Source organism: Chrysemys picta, chromosome 11 (assembly GCF_011386835.1).
Source record: "Chrysemys picta bellii isolate R12L10 chromosome 11, ASM1138683v2, whole genome shotgun sequence".
NCBI classification, from domain to species: domain Eukaryota; kingdom Metazoa; phylum Chordata; order Testudines; family Emydidae; genus Chrysemys; species Chrysemys picta.
The window spans coordinates 59,506,670-59,530,493 of NC_088801.1; the positions used below are offsets into that span (position 1 = coordinate 59,506,670).

Below are 23,824 nucleotides of genomic sequence, written 5' to 3' on the forward strand. Positions count from 1 at the left end.
GTCCTGGGTACTAGGTATGCTGAAGATGCCAGGGTTCAAAACCTGTGATTCCTGCTCCCACTCATTTTCCATCAGCAACATACACCAGCATGTACTGCTTGGGGGAAGCCCCACATTGCATCCAGGTACAGTATCTGCCTCACCTGCTTGTACTTGGGAGAACCAGACGCTCCGCCTCAGGAAACACCTTATGGAGGCTGCCATGGGATCAACACTGGCTCCTGGTTGGGGAGCACTCCCTTTACATTGGCCTGAACAGGTGAAGACCGCCCCATCTACTGCAGAACCCTGCACTGGGGCCTAGTCATGAACCAAGGAAGCATGCACATAAGCATGGCAGTAAGTCTTCCTCCAAATCTAATGAGGACTCGGCACCATCCACGATTTCTGGCCACAAAGTATCCATGCGTTGTAAGTCTCACAAGAATAAGAAATGGCAGGACTGATCACTAGATCCACTGGTTTCGATCACAGACCCAGCGACTCTGCTGGCATCTCATGAACCATTGGTCTCCAGATAGATGCAGTTCCTGATACCGACTCCTCCGGCGAAACGGATACCATTGACCTCTGGGAGAATTGGAGGTGCCCTGAATCCCCATGAGTTATTCGCACTCCACGACCACCGATCTGATCACCAAGTTGAAGGGACCCTTTGCCCGCTATGCTCCTGCTACCTCCTGTTCCAAGAGTCCTAATGGCACCACCATTTGGTGAGGTTTCTGAATCCTCTGTTTTGGATGATATGGATCTCTGACCCGGTCCACCACTCCTGTTCTGGAAGCACGACTACTGGAAGGTTCCGACAAGACTGGGGCACTTCCCCACCTTGCTTTGTCTGCAGAGTTTGTAGCTGGCACTGTGGTCCCAAGTTGCACAACATCAGGGTCAACTGGGTTGGCCATACTGGAGATCATGGCCACAATATTCACCCTCTGAACGGTCCCGCTCGGTCTGGGAGGACTCCCCCACTTCATCACCACAACCCTCGTCAGGTAAGCATTCCAACATAACCCTGGATGCTGCACCGATTAGCCCGACTCCAATGGTACTGACCGATCCTGAGAAGCATCCCTCATCTTCCCAGGATTCAGCTGCCTCTTCAATCCCCTCCTTCCCCGCTGGGTGACTATCGCCAGTTCCAGGAATTGCTGCGAAGACTAGCTAATGCCCTACACATTACCATAGAGGAGGTACTAGACAGTCAATTGTAAATTGATGGGTCTACCCTTCGAACCGTTGGCAACTTATTCCCTGTTCTACATGTCGTACAGGGGGCGTTTCTGATAACGATAACCTCAGCAAGGAGGGTGTCTGAACTCAAGGCCCTAACATCAGAGCCCACTGACACCGTATTCTATAAGGACAAGGTTCAGCTCAGGTCACATCCAGCTTTCCTCCCAAAGGTTGTCTCCCAATTTCACATGAACCAGGACATCTTCCTCCCAGTGTTCTATCCTAAGCCGCGCTCAAGCGGCAGGGAGCAGAGGCTTCACTCATTGGATGTCCGCAGAGCACTAGCCTTCTACTTTGAAAGAACAAAACCATTTAAGAAGTCCATTCAACTGTTTGTGGCCATGGCAGACAGGATGAAGAGTCTTCTAGTCTCCTCCCAACAAATTTCGTTGTGGATCAAGTCCTGCATCCCTGAATGCTATAACCTGGCAGAGGTGCCTGCTCCTCCGCTCACCGCACACTCTACTAGGACTCCGGCTTCTTCAGCAGTGTTCCTGGCACAGGTTCCGACCCAGGAAATATGCAGAGCGGCCATGTGGTCCTCCATACATACGTTCGCCTCACATTATATGATTACCAAGCAGGCCAGAGACGATGTGGCCTTTGGTAGAGCAGTGCTCCAGTCAGTGGATATCTGAACTCCGACCCCGCCTCTGAATCTTAGGCTTGTGAGTCACCTGATTGGAATGGACATGAACAAGCACTCAAAGAAAAAAAGTTACTCAACTTCTCATAACTGTTGTTCTTCGAGATGTGTTGTTCACGTCCATTCCAATAACCACCCACCTTACCCCTCTGTCGGAGTAGCTGGCAAGAAGGAACTGAGGGGGTGGCGGGTCGGCAGGGCTCTATATTGAGCGCCATGAAGGCACGACTCCAGGGGGTGCCCAGGTTGACTCAGTGGATGTTGCTAGGGGAAAAATCTTCCAGCTGCCCTGCCGTCTTTCTGGTCACTCTCTTCTAGACACTGCAAGCGTGAAGTGTGCGGGTCACTTTTGGGCATGTGTTTACTGCAGGCCTCACAACTTTTAAACCTGGGGAACCGCGGCATGCTGTGGCCCCAAAGAAACGATGGGGAAGGAGGAGGGACCCCCAAAGAAACCTGATTGGAATGGACATGAACAATACATCTCAAAGAACAGCAGTTACAAGAAGGTGAGTAACCATTTTTTTTCTGGTCTCTCCAATTTTGGCTTCCTCTTCTCCTCTGCATGTTGAAGCAAACTCCACACTTCGAACATTGCAAGAGCTGCTGACCCAACACAATGGCAGACTCAGATATTCCAATCTGTGCACACTTTACCTGACGGCTTGGTTTTTGGATGGACACCATTACTAGCGCAGGAACGCTCTATGGCGGTGTGAGATGTCCTTTTAAGCAGCAGAACAGAGTCCACAAGACACTCGTATCAAGCCAAGTGAACACGCTTCACTTCCTGGATTACCAGACAGGGCCTTGTCTCTGAAGTGGTGGGCATCCCGCTACTCCTTTATATAAAGGAATATTTCCTTTATCTGAAAGACTCAGGACTGACCCTCAGTTCCATTAAGTTGCATGCAGCTGCCATTAGTGCCTTTCATCTGCTGGTGGACGGTCATTCAATCTTTACCCACCCATTAACTGTGCAGTTCTTGAAGGGCCTCCTGTGAAAATACCCTTCCATTCAACTTATCACCCCCCAATGGAATTTAAACTAATTCTCACGTTGCTAACTACCTGATTCGGACCTATGGCCTCATGTTCACTATCTCTCCATGAAAGTCGCCTTCCTCCATTGCCATTATATCGGCTAGGAGGGTTAGCGAACTCGAGGCCATAATGGCTAACCCTTGCTTCACTACTTTCCATAAAGACAAGGGCTCTTTACGACTCCACGCCAAGTTCCTATCCAAGTGGTTTCCCAATTCCACTTCAGATTTACTTACCTTCTTTCCCAGATCTCATGCCTCGAATGAGGAAAGAAGGCTTAACTTGTTAGATGTTCAAAGGGCATTGGCTTTTTATCCTGAGCCTGCCCCGGCTTGTTGGAGGGTAATGGATGCAGGGGGAATGGGACTCTGCGGGATGGGGGTCCAGATGAAGGTGGTTGGGGCTCAGCGGGTGGGGGGGGTCTGGGGCTTGAAATGGAGGTCTGGGTGTGTGGGACTCTGCTGAGAGGGGCTGAGTGCTTAGGCAGTTAGGCTTGGTGGGGTGGGTGGGTTCAACGTGTTGGGGCTTAGTGGGGTGGGGGTCCAGGTGTGGGGGGCTCATCTGGGAGGTCCAGATGCAGAGAGGGTGGGGCTCATCGGGGTGGGGGTTCTAGCATGGGTGCTCAGCAGGGGTGTGTGGAGGGGGTGAGGCTTGGCAGGGGGAATCTGGGTATGGGAGGGTCCAGATGTATGGGGGTTGGGCAGATTGTGAAGTAACCCCCCATACAGTAACCCCATCCCCCTGGCTGAGGAGCGATGGGTGCAGGAAGCAGGGGAGAGGGGGTGCAGAGCTTCCTGCAGCCAGGGGAGGTTTCTGAGGGTGGCTCAGCCACAGCCCCGCCTTCTCCTTGCAGGTGAAGAGGAAGTCGGTCCTTCCCCATCCTCAGCCCAGGCTAGTAGCTGAGCCCAATGCAAGATAGGTGCCACCAACTGAGGCATCCCTATCCGCACCAGCGCTGCCAGGGAGGAGCCTGTGACCGTTCTTGCAGCTTCCCTTTGCTTCCCTGTCAGAAGTCATTTTTCTGCAGGGAAGCAAAGAAATCTGTGGGGGACATGAATTCTGCATGTGCGCAGTGGCACAGAATTCCCCCAGGAGTAACATATGAAGTGCGGCCATGTGGAGTTCAGTACACACCTTTTCCATATACTATGCACTAGTGCATGATTCCACGATGGATGCTTCATTTGGAGCAGCAGTCCTCCGTTCCACAGTGTCCTCGCACCATCCTCCCATATAGGTACTGCTTGTTAATTGCCCTCAGTGGAATACAATAAGGGACCATCACTGGAAGAAGAAAACAAGGTTAGTTACCTGTAACTGAAGGCAGTCCGCCGTACCCTTTATTGCCTCGGGTGAGACTATAATGCGGCACTACTTTCAAAAGCTCCAGCTTTGGGCATATGGTGCATGCAAGTAACGCTCACTGGAATACAGATAGGAGCTATGCATCTCGAAGAACTTCGTTTACTGGTAAGTAACCTCCTTATCTTCAGGTACTGTCATACTGGTATGTGAGAACTGGGAATATGTGCAGGTCTTCATAGAAAAATGAAAACTAATATTTTAGTATTGTGGTGATTTATCTGTAGAGTAGCTGACTCAACATTATATCAAGTAGATTCTCATAATTAGCAGTGTTTCAGTTTTTACTTTTTTGATAATAGTCAATGTAGTAATTGAATTGAATTTGCGAAGGGAAATCTGAGACTCTTCTTTCCCCTGTCAGATTGCAAAATTGCGTCAGCAGTTGCAGAGAAGTAAACACAGCAGCAGGCATCATCGGGATAAAGAAAGACAGTCTCCATTCCATGGTAACCATGCAGCCATTAATCAGTGTCAGGTAAGGCTATGCCACTTCTCAGGGCATTGTGGGAGTTAACATAATGTTAACTCCTGTGTGTTCCAAGTAGTGATTTTTAAAGAAAAAATACTGGCATCTGTTTTGAAATACTTGATTACTGCTCAATGATGTATATCTGTGAAATATATAGAACCTTTTTGTCTTATGAGATGAAACTGATTTTCTTTAGCATGCTGAAGTGGGGTGTGTTTGTGTTTTTTCTCTAAATTTAAGAAAAAATGTAAAGGGAGTTTGGTGAAGAATATACTGATTTACAACGTAATTTGTAAGGACTCTGAGGCAGAAGGATGATATAGTTAAGTTCACTGAATTAGAAGTCAACCAGTATGGATAAATTTAATCTAATTCTATGTAATAATCTTACAGGTAAAGTGATGTGTCTAGGGTTATGACTTTGCATATAAAAAACTGCATAGAACCAGCCTGGTGGTATACGTGGTAGCGTCTTGAGAGTGAAGTTTAGTTTCTTCTTGACTCTTGGGCACTGGGCAGTCCTGGGCTGAGTGCTATGGAGGGATCCCAGTTGTCCATCAGATAGACATGAAGGGATTAGGCGTAGATGTTGACTTCCTTTGAAAGGAGTCCCATTCAGTTACCTTTAGGTGGAAAGATGGTAGCTTGTGAGTGACTCAGGGAAGAATAGTGAATCCCGAGACACAAACTGCAGAGGAAGGATGATGATAATATATTTACAAAGCATATAATTTTTCCTCTAGAACTGTAGAGGGTATGAAAATGTCCATTCAAAAGTTCTTTACTACTTCTGTGTCACTAAATTCATCCTTGTGTTTAGGATGAAGGGAGTAGCATAGATGTCTTCCCAATAGGTGCATGGTCTTGTCTCTTATCACACTGTGATGAATTCCTATCATGATTTCTCAAAAAAACTTCTTTAAATTTTAGTTTCAGACATGTACAACCAGCTGAAGAAATTGCTGGAGTTGCAGATCATGATCTCTGCACATCTTAAATTTTCAAATCAGTTCCGTTTTGTATCTAGCAATGTGAATTTGACAAAAAGGTTCTCCTTCATGGTCATGTTAATTGTTCCTAATAGAGAGTTTCCTCTGATGGGTTTTCCCCAGGGTGCCACCTGGAACCGGGGTACCACTGAGCCCCTCTGACCCCCCAGCCTGGGCTTCCCCTCACACTGTGCTGCTATGATAAGTTGCCAAGTCCTCCAAGCTTGCTCTTTCACCAGCCTACACACAGGTAGGGACACACTCAGTTGCAGAATTTACAGGCTGCTGTGATCAGCTCATCATGGGGAAGCTACAGCTAAGGAACTGCCCAGTATTATACCCCAAATCATACCGTCTTGTGCTGCACAGAGATCTGTACAGTGTAAGCTCATGAAATTTGCCCCCTCCCTCAATGTGGAGAGAGAATATACAACAGCTTTTTGCCTCAAGGTACAACTCCCACACACTGGTTTGTGATGAAACAAAGCAAATTTATTAACTACAAAAGATAGATTTTAAGTGATTATAAGGGGTAGCAAACAGATCAAAGCAGGTTACCTAGCAAATAAACACAAATGCAATCTGATCTTAATATACTAAAGAGATTGGATATAAGTAGCAAGTTCTCACCCTAAATGATGATTTAAGCTGGCTGCAGAGATATTTAGGGGACCAGCTGTCCTTGCTTGCAGCTTAAAAACTCCAGGTGTTCCTTTCACAGGCTAGAAATCCCTCTAGCCTGGGTCCAGCAGTTCCACCCCCAGTTCAGTCTTTGTTCCTCAGGTGTTTCCAAGAATCTCCTTTGGGCACTGTCAGTGAAGAACCACGATGATGTCACTCCCCTGCCTTAAATAGCTTTTGATATGGTGGGAACCCTTTGACTCCAAGCTTGGTTCCGACGCGTTTCAGTGGAAAAACACTGGTATTCCAAGATGGAATCCAGTACCAGGTGATATGGTCATGTGCCCCGGTAGTGTCATAGCAGCCATGACTCGGAGGCTGTTTGTAGCATCCTCAGGATGGCTCCCCAGTGGAAGATTAGCTTCTTCTAAGACCTGTTGTTCTCTTGAATGGGCCCTTCCCAGCCAGCCATCTAGACTGACAATCTTTTGCCTAGTGGGCATACCCCAGGTGTAAACACATTTCTAATAGATACATAGACAATATTCCTAACTTCTTGTAGTGAGGCAATTGTTACATTTATTTTAGTGATGCAAGAACAGAGTGGGATTGGCTTTTTAGGTTCAATGTTGATTTGGGCCACTACTTCAGCAAACCTTTGAATTTCTAGCTATTTTTAAATTTATTTTTCTTACATGAATTTTTACTCCTGATGCAGTGGGTAGCACTGAAGGTGCTAGATGATCCCTCTTCCATTATTTGTTATTTTGTCCTTTGGTTCTGCTGTTAATGTTGCAATGCATTTTCACTTTGGTAAAATTTACAGACCATTTTATGGTTTCTAGCTCAAATGTCTTCCCTCCCCCGTATTTTGTTCCTATGAACACTGTTTTCTCTCCACAGTCTGCTGCCCTACCTATCTGTAAATCAAGCTAAGATGATTTGACACCAGTTAAAGATCTGCCCTCCCATCTTTATCTTCCCCCAGCCTCAGACTTCACTACTTTATCTTCTCTCGCAGTCTCCCCACATTCATCCTTGGGATATTTGATGATCCCACTGACTTGTTTGGCTCTTATTTACTGACCTGCTTTCTTGATTTACTGCCTTGGATCAGTCTGTCCCGTTCCACCCTCCCCCCTCCCAATCACTTCCTTGACATTATCTTTGACCAACAAAGAATATATATGTAGAGAAGCATAACCTACACTTACTTGGAGGTATAGGATATTGGGGCCAAAGATTTTGGACATGTTTGGGAAAAACAGAAGTAATTTCCTACACTGTCTTTCAGTTATTTTTCTTATGGAAAAGTCTAATTTTTTTCAAACAAGAAGGGCAGGGGTGGAAGGTGGAGAAGCAAAAGTTGAAAAAGTAATGACAACCTGAACTATGGAGCTGCTAGTGTTTTTGCTATAACATGGATGAAGATTTCCAAACTTGTGGGGTCTCCTGGTGTCTTTTATGATGTGCAATTCATCTAAACTCACCATACTAGCTGATGCAGAACAGGTGCTTCATTAAATAGATTACCTCTTTTCCAGGAGAAGTAAGGAAGACAGTACACAGTTCACGTTTCTCATTCCATAATAAAAGAACTCGAGCAGGTTAGGAAAAAAAATTCAGTTTAAAATTGACCAAAATAGGGTTGGGGGGGGTTAGGAATCGTGAGTTATTCTCTTGTATTTTGATCAGGTGTAACTGGAACACTGGGCCTAGGGGTTGTCCTTCAAGAGATCAGCACACAGCTAATCACAGCTCTATGAAGAGACTGTTTTTTGTTTTTTTCCCTTTAACAATTACCAATTTAAACCCCTTGAAATTGGAGGAAGACCTACTAGTTGTGTTGTGGAGAGACTTTTTTCCAATCCTGGAGAGTCCAATCTAATGTGCCTGAACACTTGAAAGTGCCTCACACTTCCAATCACTGGCAAGAGCTCAGTGGGAGAGAGCGCTCAGTTGCTAGGAAGAACATCCGGCAAATCCCAGAGCAGCACCATCAGTAAAAATTAGAATGAATACCAGGAGGAAGGTTGGTTGATTGTATGTACCACTCTCTGTTTCAGATTAACAATTACAAACAGAGGAAAGCTGAAAGTAATTGGAAAGTCTTAGAATAGAAATGCTGGAAAACGTCTTGAGTTTTTAAAAAAGCCCAGAAGATAAATTATGTAAAACAAACCAAGTGAGCATTTGTAATGTACCTAATCTTGAAATGCAAAAAGATTAAGAGATTGACAGTAATGAAATATTTCTCTCTCAGTTTAGGCCAGGGGTAGGCAACCTATGGCACGCGTGCCAAAGGTGGCACGCGAGCTGATTTTCAGTGGCACTCATACTACCCGGGTCCTGGCCACCAGTCCGGGGGGCTCTGCATTTTAATTTAATTTTAAATGAAGTTTCTTAAACATTTTAAAAACCTTATTTACTTTACATACAACAATAGTTTAGTTATATATTATAGACTTATAGAAAGAGACCTTCTAAAAACATTAAAATGTATGACTGGCACGTGAAACCTTAAATTAGAGTGAATAGATGAAGACTTGGCACACCACTTCTGAAAGGTTGCCGACCCCTGGTTTAGGCCATTCTCTAATCAGCCTATGACTAAAGCTGCACTTGAGCAAAGGCTTTTTCAGAGCATTCCACTGATCTGTCTAGCTTATGGTTGGGGTACCAGTACCGAACCTCTTCTTGCTGTTAGAGAAGATACCACTCAGGACAGTCCCTAAAGTTCCTGCTGATGCAAGAAAAGGTCCTTCTTGAACTCTGTACCATGCCTCATCTGCAGTTACTTTAAAAACTGCAGTGTGGATGTTACAATGTTTCTAACCCAGTATAGGAGAGCTGCAGAAACTTTTTGGAAAACTGCATGAATCTCCATTCTTCATGTGGAATCCCCTATGGGCCACTGGTTCCAGGAAAATGATCTAGATTAAGCTGCAAGAAAGCTCATGTAACTCTTGTGGAAAATTTCCAAAGCAACTAGTGACTCATTTATTTTTCCCCTACTGCAGACAGTGAGAGACCAAAACAAAAAGCATAAGCAAGTATTTCCACAAAGTACATATGTCATGAACATACAGCTAAGGGTAGCATAAAATCCCTCTTTTACCTGTAAAGGGTTAAGAAGCTCAAATAATCTGGTTGTCACCTGACCAAAAGAACCAATAAGGGGAGAAGATGCTTTCAAATCTGTGTGGGAAGGTTTTTGTTTTGTCTCTCTTTGTTGCTCTCTCCGGGACAGAGAGCGACCAGGGCAGGAAAAATACATCTCCTAAAGCCGTATCTGAAATAAGCATCTAAGATTGCAAATTGTAAGTAATAGCAAGGAAATGCGTTAGGTTATCTTTTGTTTTAGCTTGTGAATTTTCCCTATGCTAAGAAGGAGGTTTATTCCTGTTTTTTTGTAACTTTAAAGTTTTGCCTAGAGGGGAATCCTCTGTGTTTTAACTCTTACTACCCTGTAAAATTATCTTCCATCCTGACTTTACAGAGGTGCTTCTTTTACTTTTTTCTTTATAATAAAGTTTTGTTTTTAGGAACCTGATTGGTTTTGAGTGTCCTAAAAACCCAAGGATCTGGTCTGTGCTCACCTTGTTTACCTATTTGGGTGGTATATTATTCTCCAGCCTCCCCAAGAAAGGGGTTGAAGGGGTTTGGGGGGATATTTTGGAGAAACAGGAACTCCAAGTGGTCCTTTTCCTGAATCTTTGTCTAACTCACTTAGTGATGGCAGCATACTGTCCAAGGACAAGGAAGAATTTGTGCCTTGGGGAAGTTTTTAACTTAAGCTGGTGGAAATAAGCTTAGGGGGTCTTTCATACGGGTCCCCACATGTGTACCTAGAGTTCACAGTGGGGAGGGAACCTTGACAATATATACAGTGCACTCCTCTTAAATTGTTGGCCCTTCCTCCTCTGCCTCACACTCGGAACAATTTCCCTAGAAGTTGAGTTGCAGTGCTTAAAACAACTGGGACTTTCATTCTACTTGGCTGTGAGCCAAACTTGAGTTCCCTATTGGAACAAATTCCTGTATATTAATAGTTTAGTGAGGGGAATAGTGATAGTTTAGTGGGGGGTGGAGGTGGGGGAATAGCCTTTAAAGACTTCAGAATTTTGCCCTGTACATGGAATTTCACTGTATCCAAGTTAACTGTGCTGTCAGTGGGTTCCCTTGAACTCTCTATAGCAGCTTTGGATGCTGTAGTTCTTAACTATTTCAAATACAATAATTTACTTCCTTTTAAATTAAGATAATTATGATCTCAGTGTAGAAAATAAATGTTAGAAATTATGGTAATTTCATAATAATGAAATGATTCAATCCTTTTTCAGTTTTCTGTACAAAATCAGTACAGATAATGTGTAGATCTGTCCAATCTAAGTAAGCATTTCCAACACCCTAAAGTGAACTAATAAAGTTTTGAAAACTAATAATTGTCTCAAACAAGCCATTTAGTACATTAAAAATTCAGAAGTGGGCCTCTGAGAGGATGTAGGTAAGAGTTCAAGGACATTGAAATTTAAAACAAAAATAGCATTAGTATGATGAATGCAGATATATATAAATAAGGTGTCCTTAATACTTTAGATAGATTTTTTTTATTTCAATGGAATTAAATAAGCCAGTCTTTTGGTAAATATGAATGATTTAAAAATCACTCATTATCAGTGTGTTTGGGAAGTTGTTCCATTATCAGTGTCGTTTAACTTTTTTCCTTCCCTCTTTTGAGAAGAGTTGTTGCTCCCCTCTCCCGCTTTACTGTTTTAAAAACCTATGACAGGATTTAAAAACCAAGAGTTACAATGTACAGTAGGTAATGAATAGTTACAGAAGAAAATGGTGACATGCTAAATGTATAAAGTTGGACCCTGATTTGAGTTATATAAGGTACAACTCTAAGAATATATTACATTTCAGTACATATACCTTAGTGTGTCTACGCTGCACACTAAGCATGGACTCTGACTCAGTTTTGAGCCCAAGCCACCCTTCTGTCCACACACAAATCAGTCTGACTCAAGTCAGCAAGCACTTAAGACTTGGGTCCTAGGACACTGCTGGGGGGTCAGAGCCACAGTCGTCCTGCTGTGACTCGGGTCCAAGCCCTTTCATTTTGCACTGTGATGCAGGTCAAGCTACATACTGGAGTCAGAAAGTCAGGGTAGTGCAGTATGGACACATTAGCATGGCTGTGAGACCCGGGTCCAGCAACTGTAAACCTGGGTTTACAGTACAGTTTGAATGGAGAGGGGTAACTAGTGGTGTTCCCCAAGGGTCAGTCCTAGGACTAATCCTATTCAACTTATTCATAAATGATTAGGAGAAAGGGGTAAAAAGTGAGGTGGCAAAGTTTGCAGATGATACTAAACTGCTCAAGATAGTAAAGGGCAAAGCAGACTGTGAAGAGCTTCAAAAAGATCTCACAAAACTAAGTGATTGGATAACAAAATGGCAAATGAAATTTAATGTAGATAAATGTAAAGTAACGCACATTGGAAAAAATAACCCCAACTATACATACAATATGATGGGAGCTAATTTAGCTACAACGAATCAGGAAAAAGATCTTGGAGTCATCGTGGATAGTTCTCTGAAGATGTCCATGCAGTGTGCAGAGGCAGTCAAAAAAGCAAACAGGATGTTAGGAATCATTAAAAAGGGGATAGAGAATAAGACGGAGAATATATTATTGCCCTTCTATAAATCGATGGTACGCCCACATCTTAAATACTGCGTACAGATGTGGTCTCTTTATCTCAAAAAAGATATACTGGCACTAGAAAAGGTTCCAAGAAGGGCAACTAAAATGATTAGGGGTTTGGAAAGAGTCCCATATGAGGAGAGATTAAAGAGGCTAGGACTTTTCAGCTTGGAAAAGAGCAGACTAAGGAGGACTATGAGAGAGGTATATAAAATTATGAGTGATGTGGAGAAAGTAAATAAGGAAAAATTATTTACTTATTCCCACAATACAAGAACTAGGGGTCACCAAATGAAATTAATAGGCAGCAGGTTTAAAACAAATAAAAGGAAGTTCTTCTTCACACAGCACACAATCAACTTGTGGAACTCCTTGCCTGAGGAGGTTGTGAAAGCTAGGACTATAACAGCATTTAAAAGAGAACTGGATAAATTCATGGAGGTTAAGTCCATCAATGGCCATTAGCCACGATGGGTAAAGAATGGTGTCCCTAGCCTCTGTTTGTCAGAGGGTGGAGATGGATGGCAGGAGAGAGATCACTTGATCATTACCTGTTAGGTTCACTCCCTCTGGGGCACCTGGCATTGGCCACTGTCGGTAGACAGGATACTGGGCTAGATGGACCTTTGGTCTGTCCCAGTACAGCCGTTCTTATGTTCTTATGTTCTAATGCTCAAGTGCAGGCTGGGAAACACCAAGTTGACAAGCCCAGATCCCACAGACCTGGGCTTAGCATACAATATAGACATATCCTTTAAGGTCAGATTCTGCTCTCTACTCAGTATTTCGAAGAACCATTATGCTGTGTTACAGGAAGATGGGTGCCTAGATTGTTTCTGCCTGTAGCAGGAAGGGGAGGGACTGGAAACCACAGCCCTGGTGGCCAGTTTGGCCATAGTTTCTTTTTGTTTCCACCAAGAGCTATATTGATAGCCCTCATCCTCAAAAAAGTTTATCATGAGATGAAACTCCCTACCCCCCCTTGACTCTCTGGGAGCAGCTACAACCTTCCTTGTTAAGTATTAGGTGTGATGCTGGTCCCAGTCTTACCACTGCTGTTTAGGCGGTGGAGACAATCCTGTCTGTTTCCGAAACGTGCAGATATCTGAAATCTTCAAGGCAACTACATGGAGCAATCCACTTGTGTTTGTCAAGCATGGATTGGGTTTAGCTGCTGGATTGGATACCAAATTTGAGAGAGTAGTGCTCCAATCTCTATTCAATTGATGTGACTTATTCCCACCTTCCTTAGAAATACTGCTTATCAGCCACCTACAATGGGATCCACACTGACACTTGAAGAGAGAATGGTTAATTAGCCCTAGAGAAACTGTGCTGCTTTGAGAAGTTGTAGTCCATGTGGATCCCTGCCCCGCTCTCCATCCCCACTTTTTGGAGTGCACAGCAGACACAGGTTTCAAACTGCAACTGAGGGAGCGCTGAGGCTAGTCTTCCCTGTATGTTCCTCACATGGGAGCATGAGAAGGGTCAGGGTGCATGCTGATGGATACTGCTACTTAGGGCATGTCTTCACTACCTGCCGGATCGGTGGGTAGCAATTGATCTATTGGGGATCGACTTATCGCGTCTAGTGAAGACACAATAAAATCGATCCCCGATGGCTCTGCCGTCGACTCTGGAAATCCACCGCGGCAAGAGGCAGAAGCGGAGGCGGTGGCGGCGCGGCAGCGGTCGACTCGCCGCTGTCCTCACAGCCAGGTAAGTCGACCTAAAATACGCAACTTCAGCTACGCTATTCACGTAGCTGAAGTTGCGTATCTTAGGTCGACACCCCCCTTAGAAAAGCTTACAAGCTTGTGTGCATGGAGCTATATGCACCTACAATGTAATTCACATTCACTACAACTTCTCAAAGAGCAACAGTTACTGTGGAGTAAATAACCATTTGTTATTGGTGTTTCCTTTCTTCTCTGTTTCCTTCATCTGCTATTCAACTTTACCACTTAGTTCAAAAAAACACTAATGCTTAAATCAGCCTTCCACCTCTCATGTTAAGTCCCTTCCCTCTGCTCCAAATCTTCTTTCCTTATCCCATCGATAGGTGTCGGGTCACTGTGCAAGCATCTGCCATCTTCATCTGTCTGAGGTGACACTAAGATTCACCTCCTTCCCATCTGCTTAGATGGAATCTGTCCATCGCTTCCTCAGCTTTCTTCAGGGTCTCATTCCTACCACCTCTTTTTCCATGCTGTCTTTGCCAGGTCTCCTTCCTTCATTCTCTGTATGTATCTGAACCAGCAAAGTCATGGTTCCTGGATTTTATTCACCACATCATGAACTTTGACTTTCATCCTAATACTTTCATTTTGAAATCTATTTGTGTAACGCCTCTTATGGGGCAAAGATGCCTCATCTCAAACACATGAAGGTGTTGAACTACCATCTCTGTATCACTAATGTTTCTGCATCATATAGCATTGCATGCCATTGTTGCATACAGTTGGACTTTTAGTCTCAGTGGCATACACTTGTCCTATGCAACCCCTGATATCGTATTTGATGCTCGTCCAGCACTCCCCAGTCTGCACTGTATCTCATGTTCAAACACATCGTCTTCTGTAACCCAATTGCCAAGGTACTTGAACTGGTCAGTCTGATTTAGTCTCATTCCATTAATCACTGTGTCCAGTTTCTTGTAACATCTCTTCTGACCTAAATGAATTCAGTCTGTCGTGCTCATTTTCGTTCCACGCCTACTCAGCTGATCACACTACTGGTTTAATATTTCCTCTAGGTCATACTTTGAGGATGCCGTTTTTGCTATGTCATCTGCATATAGCAGCTTCTCACCTTTTCCTACTAACGTAGTTCATCAATATGATAAACAGCAGCAGACTGAGAGCCAAACCCAGCGCAATCTCACTTTCAAAAGGGTGTGTCATTCCAAAACATGTTCAAATAATTGTTTTGGTGATCTATCTAAGGCATTCACCATGGTTATTAAGTCCTCAGACTCTCCATCTTTCCTCAGCACTGGTCTGAGAAATCCTTCTATGAGCCTTCTTGTATATCTTTCTAGGTCTATAAAAGCCCAGAAGCTATCCTCTTAGCCATTTTTCTATTCCTTGCTGAATTAAAAACATTGTCTCTGTGGTTCCTCGTCCTTTCCTAAAGCTGATCTGCTCTTGTTTGATGAGGGGTTCCATTATTCTCCTAATCCTATAATCTCTAAAATGTGTTCCAGTAACTTCAGCCCTGTGACAATAGCTTTATCCCTTGATAGTTTCCACATTCCTGGATGCTTCCTTTCTTATCTGTTGGGACCAAGAGAGACTTGCACCAGTCTTTGTGAATTCTCTTGTCTTGCCATACGGCTTTAACCCGTGGGGTCCCCAAACTGTGGTGCACGCCCACTAAGGGGGATGTGGAGGAACTTTTTTTGGGGGGTGGGGGTGCAGCAGGCACCGGGCCAGCCCCCACAGGGGGCGGGGAAGGAGCACCACCCAGCCCCACTCTGTCCTGGCCCCAATCCCACCCCCAGCCGAGCCCCCGGCTTCCACTCTCAGGCGCAGTCCCGTCTTTGGTCTCCAGTCCCATTCCTGACCCCAGCTCCCAAGGGAGGGGAGGGTGCAGACAGATTACATTACGGGTAAGGGGGGTGCGACATAGAAAGTTTGGGGATCACTGCTTTAACCACTCTGCTGGTCCATCTTGTGCCTTTCTCACTCCCAAACTTCCACGAGGTCTGCCGTCACTTCATCAGGTCCCGCTGCCTTTGTTCTCTGGACTGCATTTGTCATCTCTTCCTCTGTTATGTCATGCTCAGGCCCCACATTAAGGTCACATGTTGGCAACACCACCCTAATGAGGATTACTTTGTTTAAGAGACTCTAAAAGTATTGTCTGGCTACGCTGGAAGAAGGATAGGAAACACTGGATGTGGTTTAATTAGGCCACAATTTTATTCTTAAATTTCTGGGAGTACCCAGTGGATAAAAGTGTACAGTGCAGGTAATTCCATAATAATTTCAATGTATACACAGAGGTTTTCATCAGTCCTCTCCTTTACCGATCTTGGTCCCCGGCCAACGTGTTGCTGACACTTCACCATCTCCCTCCCTTCCCCCCTCTGTTTCCTCTCCCCTGGTCGAATGAGGATTAAGGGGAGGCAATGGGTGGGGGGGGAACTGATGCAGCAGGTAGACATAAGAGCCCCAACTCCCCGCCCCCATTTCTACTCCTTTAAAGAATACCTCCTTTAAATCCTTTACCAATCCATGTAATGTGATCACTGTATCCCTTCCCTATGGAGTACCTGCACTGGACATCCACCCCACATTTACATAATGAGTTGCGGCATCATAGCCTAACTCCAGTTTCATGTTTGCCCAACTAAGCCCCTCAACCTAACCTGCTGTGGGGAAGGCAAAAAAAACCCCACCTTCGCCTTGGCCAATCTGGCACTAAGGGTATGTCTACACTACGAAATTAGTTCGAATTTATAGAAGCCGGTTTTATAGAAATCGGTTGTATACAGCCGATTGTGTGTGTCCCCACATAAAATGCTCTAAGTGCTCTAGTCGGCAGACCGCATCCACAGTACCGAGGCTAGCGTCAACTTCCGGAGCATTGCACTATGGGTAGCTATCCCACAGTTCCCGCAGTCTCCGCCGCCCATTGGAATTCTGAGTTGAGATCCCAATGCCCGGATGATGCAAAACAGTGTCGCGGGAGGTTCTGGGTACATGTCGTCAGGCCCCTCCCCCTCCGTCACAGCAACGGCAGACCATAGATTCGCGCCTTTTTACCTAGGTTACCTGTGCAGACAACATACCACGGCAAGCATGGAGCCCGCTCAGCTCACCGTCACCTTATGTCATCTGGGTGCCGGCAGACGTGGGACTGCATTGCTACACAGCAGCAGCAGCTAACTGCCTTTTGGCGGTAGATGGTGCAGTAGACTGGTAGCCTTCATCGGCGATCTGGGTGCTGGCAGCTGTGGGGCTGGCAGCCGTAGGGCTGCATTGCACCAGCCCCTTGCCTTTTGGCAGTAGATGGTGTATTACGACTGGTAACCGTCCTATTACAAGTTGGATCATCGCACATTAGCAGAATCTTCCCTGAGCAGCAGATTGTGCAATAGGCCTGAAGGCCATCGTAATACACTAACTGCCAAGCGCCCAGTATTTGCTGCCAAGCACCCAGAAAGATGCCGAGGGCTATCAGTCACGCTGCACCGTCGTCTTAAGATGTAAAAAATAGATTTGCTCTGTATTCATTTGCTTCCCCCTCCCTCCGTCAAATCAACGGCCTGCTAAACCCAGGGTTTTCAGTTTAATCTTTGGGGGACCATTCTGTGTGACAGTTGTTTGTGTTTCTCCCTGATGCACAGCCACCGTTCTTGATTTTAATTCCCTGTACCTGTACGCCATGTTGTCACTCGGCCCGCCCTCCCTCCTTCCCCTGGTCCGTCAGATACTAGTTTCGCGCCTTTTTTCAGACCAGGCGCCATAGCTAGCACTGGGATCATGGAGCCTGCTCAGATCACCGCGGCAATTATGAGCACTATGAACACCACGCGCATTGTCCTGGAGTATATGCAGAGCCAGGACATGCCAAGGCGAAACTCAGACCAGCCGAGGAGGCGATTGCAGCGCGGCGAAGAGAGTGATGAGGAAATTGACATGGACATAGACCTCTCACAAGGCACAGGCCCCAGCAATGTGGAAATCATGGTGTCACTGGGGCAGGTTCATGGTGTGGAACGCCGATTCTGGGCCCGGGAAACAAGCACAGACTGGTGGGACCGCATCGTGCTGCAGGTGTGGGATGATTCCCAGTGGCTGCGAAACTTTCGCATGCGTAAGGGCACTTTCATGGAACTTTGTGACTTGCTTTCCCCTGCCCTGAAGTGCCAGAATACCAGGATGAGAGCAGCCCTCACAGTTGAGAAGCGAGTGGCGATAGCCCTGTGGAAGCTTGCAACGCCAGACAGCTACCGGTCAGTCGGGAATCAATTTGGAGTGGGCAAATCTACGGTGGGGGCTGCTGTGATCCAATTTGCCAGGGCAATGAAAGACCTGGTGATAGCAAGGGTAGTGACTCTGGGCAACGTGCAGGCAATAGTGGATGGTTTTGCTGAAATGGGATTCCCAAACTGTGGTGGGGCCATAGACGGAACCCATATCCCTATCTTGGCACCGGAGCACCAAGCCACCGACTACATAAACCGCAAGGGGTACTTTTCAATGCTGCTGCAAGCCCTGGTGGATCACAAGGGACGTTTCACCAACATCAACGTGGGATGGCCGGGAAAGGTACATGATGCTCGCGTCTTCAGGAACTCTGGTCTGTTTCGAAAGCTGGAGGAAGGGAATTTCTTCCCGGACCAGAAAGTAACCGTTGGGGATGTTGAAATGCCTATCGTGATCCTTGGGGACCCAGCCTACCCCTTAATGCCATGGCTCATGAAGCCGTACACAGGCAGCCTGGACAGTAGTCAGGACCTGTTCAACTATAGGCTGAGCAAGTGCCGAATGGTGGTGGAATGTGCATTTGGACGTTTAAAAGCGCGCTGGCGCAGCTTACTGACTCGCTCAGACCTCAGCGAAAAGAATATCCCCATTGTTATTGCTGCTTGCTGTGCGCTCCACAATATCTGTGAGAGTAAGGGGGAGACGTTTATGGCGGGGTGGGAGGTTGAGGCAACTTGCCTGGTCGCTGATTACGCGCAGCCAGACACCAGGGCGGTTAGAGGAGCACAGCAGGGTGCGGTGCGCATCAGAGAAGCTTTGAAAACGAGTTTTGTGACTGGCCAGGCTACTGTGTGAAACTTCTGTTTGTTTCTCCTTGATGAACCCTCCAAACTCCGCCCCCCCCCCCCGACCCGGTTCACTCTACTTCCCTGTAAACCAACCACCCCACCCCACCCTCCCCTCCCCACTTCGAGCACCGCTTGCAGAGGCAATAAAGTCATTGTTTTTTCACATTCATGCATTCTTTATTAATTCCTCACAGAAGTAGGGGGATAATTGCCAAGGTAGCCTGGGATGGGTGGGGGAGGAGGGATGGAAAAGGACACACTGCATTTTAAAACTTTAACTCTTATTGAAGGCCAGCCTTCTGATGCTTGGGTGATCATCTGGGGAGGAGTGACTGGGTGGCCAGAGGCCCCCCCACCGTGTTCTTGGGCGTCTGGGTGAGGAGGCTATGGAACTTGGGGAGGAGGGCTGTTGGTTAAACAGGGGCTGTAGCGGCGGTCTCTGCTCCTGCTGCCTTTCCTGCAGCTCAACCATACGCTTGAGCATATCAGTTTGATGCTCCAGCAGACGGAGCATTGACTCTTACCGTCTGTCTGCAAGCTGACGCCACCTATCATCTTCAGCCCGCCACTTGCTCTTTTCATCCCGCCATTCAGCCCGCCACCTCTCCTCTCGTTCATATTGTGCTTTTCTCATGTCTGACATTGACTGCCTCCACGCATTCTGCTGTGCTCTATCAGCGTGGGAGGACATCTGGAGCTCCGTGATCATATCGTCCCGCGTCCTCCGTTTTCTCTTTCTAATGTTCACTAGCCTCTGCGAAGGAGAAACATTTGCAGCTGGTGGAGGAGAAGGGAGAGGTGGTTTAAAAAAAAGACACATTTTAGAGAACAATGGGTACACTCTTTCATTACAAGGTCGCATTTTTCCTCTGCCTGCTGGTTTGGTGTGAGAGATCACTCACGCAGTGCCCCAGGCAACATATTTCGGCTTGCAGGCAGCCATGGTAAGCCACAGTCTTTTGGCTTTTTTAACCTTCTTAACATGCGGGAAAGGTTTCAAACAGCAGCGCATTTCCCATATCAAGGATGAATTGGGTTGGCCATTTAAAATGGGTTTTCAATGTAAAAGGAGGGGCTGCGGTTTCCAGGTTAACATGCGGCACAAACCCAAGTAAACCACCCCCCCACACACACACACGATTCTCTGGGATGATCACTTCACCCCTCCCCCCACCACGTGGTTAACAGCGGGGAACATTTCTGTTCAGAAGAGCAGGAACGGGCACCTCTGAATGTCCCCTTAATAAAATCACCCCATTTCAACCAGGTGACCGTGAATGATATCACTCTCCTGAGGATAACAAAGAGAGATAAGGAATGGATATTGTCTGCATGTCAGCAAACACCGGGACCATACGCTGCCATGCTTTGTTATGCAATGATTCCAGACTACGTGCTACTGGCCTGGCGTGGTAAAGTGTCCTACCATGGCGGACAGGATAAGGCAGCCCTCCCCAGAAACCTTTTGCAAAGGCTTTGGGAGTACATGAAGGAGAGCTTTCTGGAGATGTCCCTGGAGGATTTCCGCTCCATCCCCATACACGTTAACAGACTTTTCCAGTAGATGTACTGGCCACGATTGCCAGGGCAAATTAATCATTAAACATGCTTGCTTTTAAACCATGTGTAATGTTTACAAATATTTACAAAGGTACACTCACCAGAGGTCTCCTGTGTGCCCTGAGGGTCTTGGGTGAGTTCGGGGGTTACTGGTTACAGGTCCAGGGTCACAAACATATCCTGGCTGTTGGGGAAACCGGTTTCTCCGCTTCCTTGCTGCTGTGAGCTACCTACAGTACCTCCATCCTCATCTTCCTCGTTCCCCGAACTGTCTTCCCTGTGTGTTTCTCCATTGACGGAGTCATAGCACACGGTTGGGGTAGTGGTGGCTGCACCCCCTAGAATGGCATGCAGCTCCGCGTAGAAGCGGCAAGTTTGCGGCTCTGCCCCGGACCTTCCGTTTGCTTCTCTGGCTTTGTGGTAGGCTTGCCGTAGCTCCTTAACTTTCACGTGGCACTGCTGTGTGTCCCTGTTATGGCCCCGGTCCTTCATGGCCTTGGAGACCTTTTCTAATACTTTGCCATTTCTTTTACTGCTACGGAGTTCAGCTAGCACTGATTCATCTCCCCATATGGCGAGCAGATCCCGTACCTCCCGTTCGGTCCATGCTGGAGCTCTTTTGCGATCCTGGGACTCCATCACGGTTACCTGTGCTGATGAGCTCTGCGTGGTCACCTGTGCTCTCCACGCTGAGCAAACAGGAAATGAAATTCAAACGTTCGCGGGTCTTTTCCTGTCTACCTGGTCAGTGCATCTGAGTTGAGAGTGCTGTCCAGAGCGGTCACAATGAAGCACTGTGGGATAGCTCCCGGAGGCCAATAACGTCGAATTCCGTCCACACTACCCCAATTCCGACTCGCAAAGGCTGATTTTATCGCTAATCCCCTCATCGAAGGTGGTGTAAAGAAACCGGTTTAAAGGACCCTTTAAGTCGAAAGAAAGGGCTTCGTTGTGTGGACGTGTCCAGGCTTAATTCGATTTAACGCTGCTAAAATCGACCTAAACCCGTAGTGTAGACCAGGCCTAAGGGTAAAATCCCTTTACAGCCTCCCCCCCCCCCCCCAAAAAAAAAAAAAAAGAAAGAAAGGAGCAACTAGTGCAATGCCCATAGCAGATCCTGACAAACCCAGTGTAACACCACTCCCGAGGGTGGGTGCTGCTCCACCTGGTCCAGGTGAAAAAGGGCTTTTCCTGCAGCGGCATGTATTGCAGGGGGGCAGGACCTGTAGCTGCAGTCAAAAGTAGCTCTGTGGTGCTCTAGCCCTTAAAGTGGCACACACTTTTTCCAACAAGCCAGACAATGGACCCCACCACTTAATGAGATTATTTTAATTTCTTTGGCACTTGTTTACTAGTACTCTTCCCAGTCATTTACAAGTGATGTTATAATACTTTCCTTTTGTGTCTCATTTTTGCAATGCTGTAGATATTTTTGCCAGCCAACTGTGGGTAGTGTACAAACTTTCTTCTAAATCCATCCTTTAAAATGCACATATTTTGTGATCTATTTCTAGTGATCTCCAAAATTTCTATGCATTCTTGTATTTGTACTGTTGTCTTGTATTTGTCCAGGTAAGATTATAAGCTTTTTGAGACTGGAGCACTGTCTCCCTTTAAAAAAAAAAAAAAAAATAGTGCAATAATTGTTGGCTCTCCAGTAAAATGTGAATATGTGAGGTCTGAAAAAAGAGTACTTTAGATGGGCATTCCATGTCTTCATATCTAATATGTGGTGAGGAAACAAAACATAGACCTGTATTTATGTAATTTTTTTCTTCATCAGTTGTACTAAGTCAGTGTAAATTTAAAGTAACCTTCTGGAGGTACTTTTTAAGGAGAAAAAATAATTTCCTTTGCTAACAAAACTGCCTTACAATTTCAGCAAGGCTATGAATATACAGTAAGTGAAATGCAGATGGATTGGAACTGAGCATTTTAAACTACATTTAAAAAAATACTGTTAAAATAACATTGTTTCCAAAGTAGAGTACTCACAAATCCAGGAAATCCCAGGTAGAGAGCAGCAAGGTATTTCTGAGGAAAATTTACTTCTCCAAATGGAAAATTTCTTAATATGGGTTACGGTGATTTTTATTATTATTGCAAAAGGTTTTTCTTCCTTTATTCCTTAATAACAATAAGCATTCAAGGTTAGCTTTCCTGTGTTGTGGAGCAACGTGGGAGCTGGAGGCAGACTGGGTAGTGGTCAGGAAAAGACTTTTCAAGATTAGGCAGCTGTTTAGAAATTGTCTAGTTAATAGTTTTTCTCCTGTTGCATATAAACTTGCAAAATCATCTCAGAATATCTGTTTTCATCTAAAGGCACATCTTTCGTCTTAACAAAACTAAGTTTGTGCTTTGTTTTGATAAACATTCTTTCCGTGGAAAACAGTATTCTTTAATTTTTTAGCTTTTTTTCTTAAGTGTAAATCTACAATATTTATTTACTCATCTTCCCTTTGGTTTTCCAGGCTCCCATCCCAAAAAGTGTAATTGTTCCTGTTATACCCATAACCAAATCGACAGGATCACGTTTCCGGAACAGCATAGAGGGGCTGAATCAGGAGATTGAGATAATAATTAAGGAGACAGGAGGCAAGGAAGAACAGCTGATTGTAAGTATCTACTGCCCCCAAAAAACTGTTTTTCAAAATAAGCTTTTTTTTTTAAGAGAATTTTTCTTTTCACATTGACTTACTGTACAAACTTGGTAATGTAAATTTGCACATGATTAACTTGTCTTCTACTACTGAAGCAGAATAAAAAATTTCCTAATGATTAACTGTCTTCTACCACCACATGAATAGAAAATAACTTCCTTTAAATCTTTTGCTGTTCTCTTCATGTTTACAATGTTTACACTGAGGTATTTATGCCATAAGTAATCAACAGAAAAAGGAACAATTCTCTAAAACTTATTTTGGTGAGAATTGCTTTAGTCATTTTTATAGCGTTTGTTTGCTTCTTTCTCCTCCCTCCTCCCCCCCCCCCCAAAAAAAAAATCAGGAAAATTCTTGCCTATTTTGCATCAGAATTCATGGTTGTTATAAGTGACTTTCAAAAGTAACTATTTCACATACCCAAGCCCAACCCCAAAAAGGAACCACTGGTGTTTTATATTAAATTGTTACTCTTCAGTGATTGCCTAGCTATGTTTTCATATGACTGTTTGTTGCCTTTTGGAAAACACTGTCCTCATGGCTTTCTTTAAGTGTATTGTTCTTCAAGGAATTTCTTACTCTCCTGAAGTCTGACCTATCATATCATCTGTTGTAGTACAATAATTCATCTTCCTCCGAATAGGCTTCTGTTATGTAGTGGACCGGGTATAAGAAACTTCTTAAGTTGTATAGTAATCCCTTTCCTGATGAGATGGGCAGCTTCACTCATATGAAAA

The 23,824-nt window shown here is 45.3% G+C and overlaps 1 protein-coding gene across 1 annotated transcript in view; it reads left to right on the forward strand.

Annotated features, from left to right (window-relative positions):
• The window catches only part of FAM117B (family with sequence similarity 117 member B), an 85,903-nt gene that overhangs the window by 38,724 nt on the left and 23,355 nt on the right, over positions 1–23,824 (forward strand). Inside the window, exons 4-5 of the mRNA XM_008166883.4 lie at positions 4,653–4,766; positions 22,899–23,042. Coding sequence (XP_008165105.3) covers positions 4,653–4,766; positions 22,899–23,042 — 258 coding nt within the window. The remainder of the gene's footprint in view (positions 1–4,652; positions 4,767–22,898; positions 23,043–23,824) is intronic.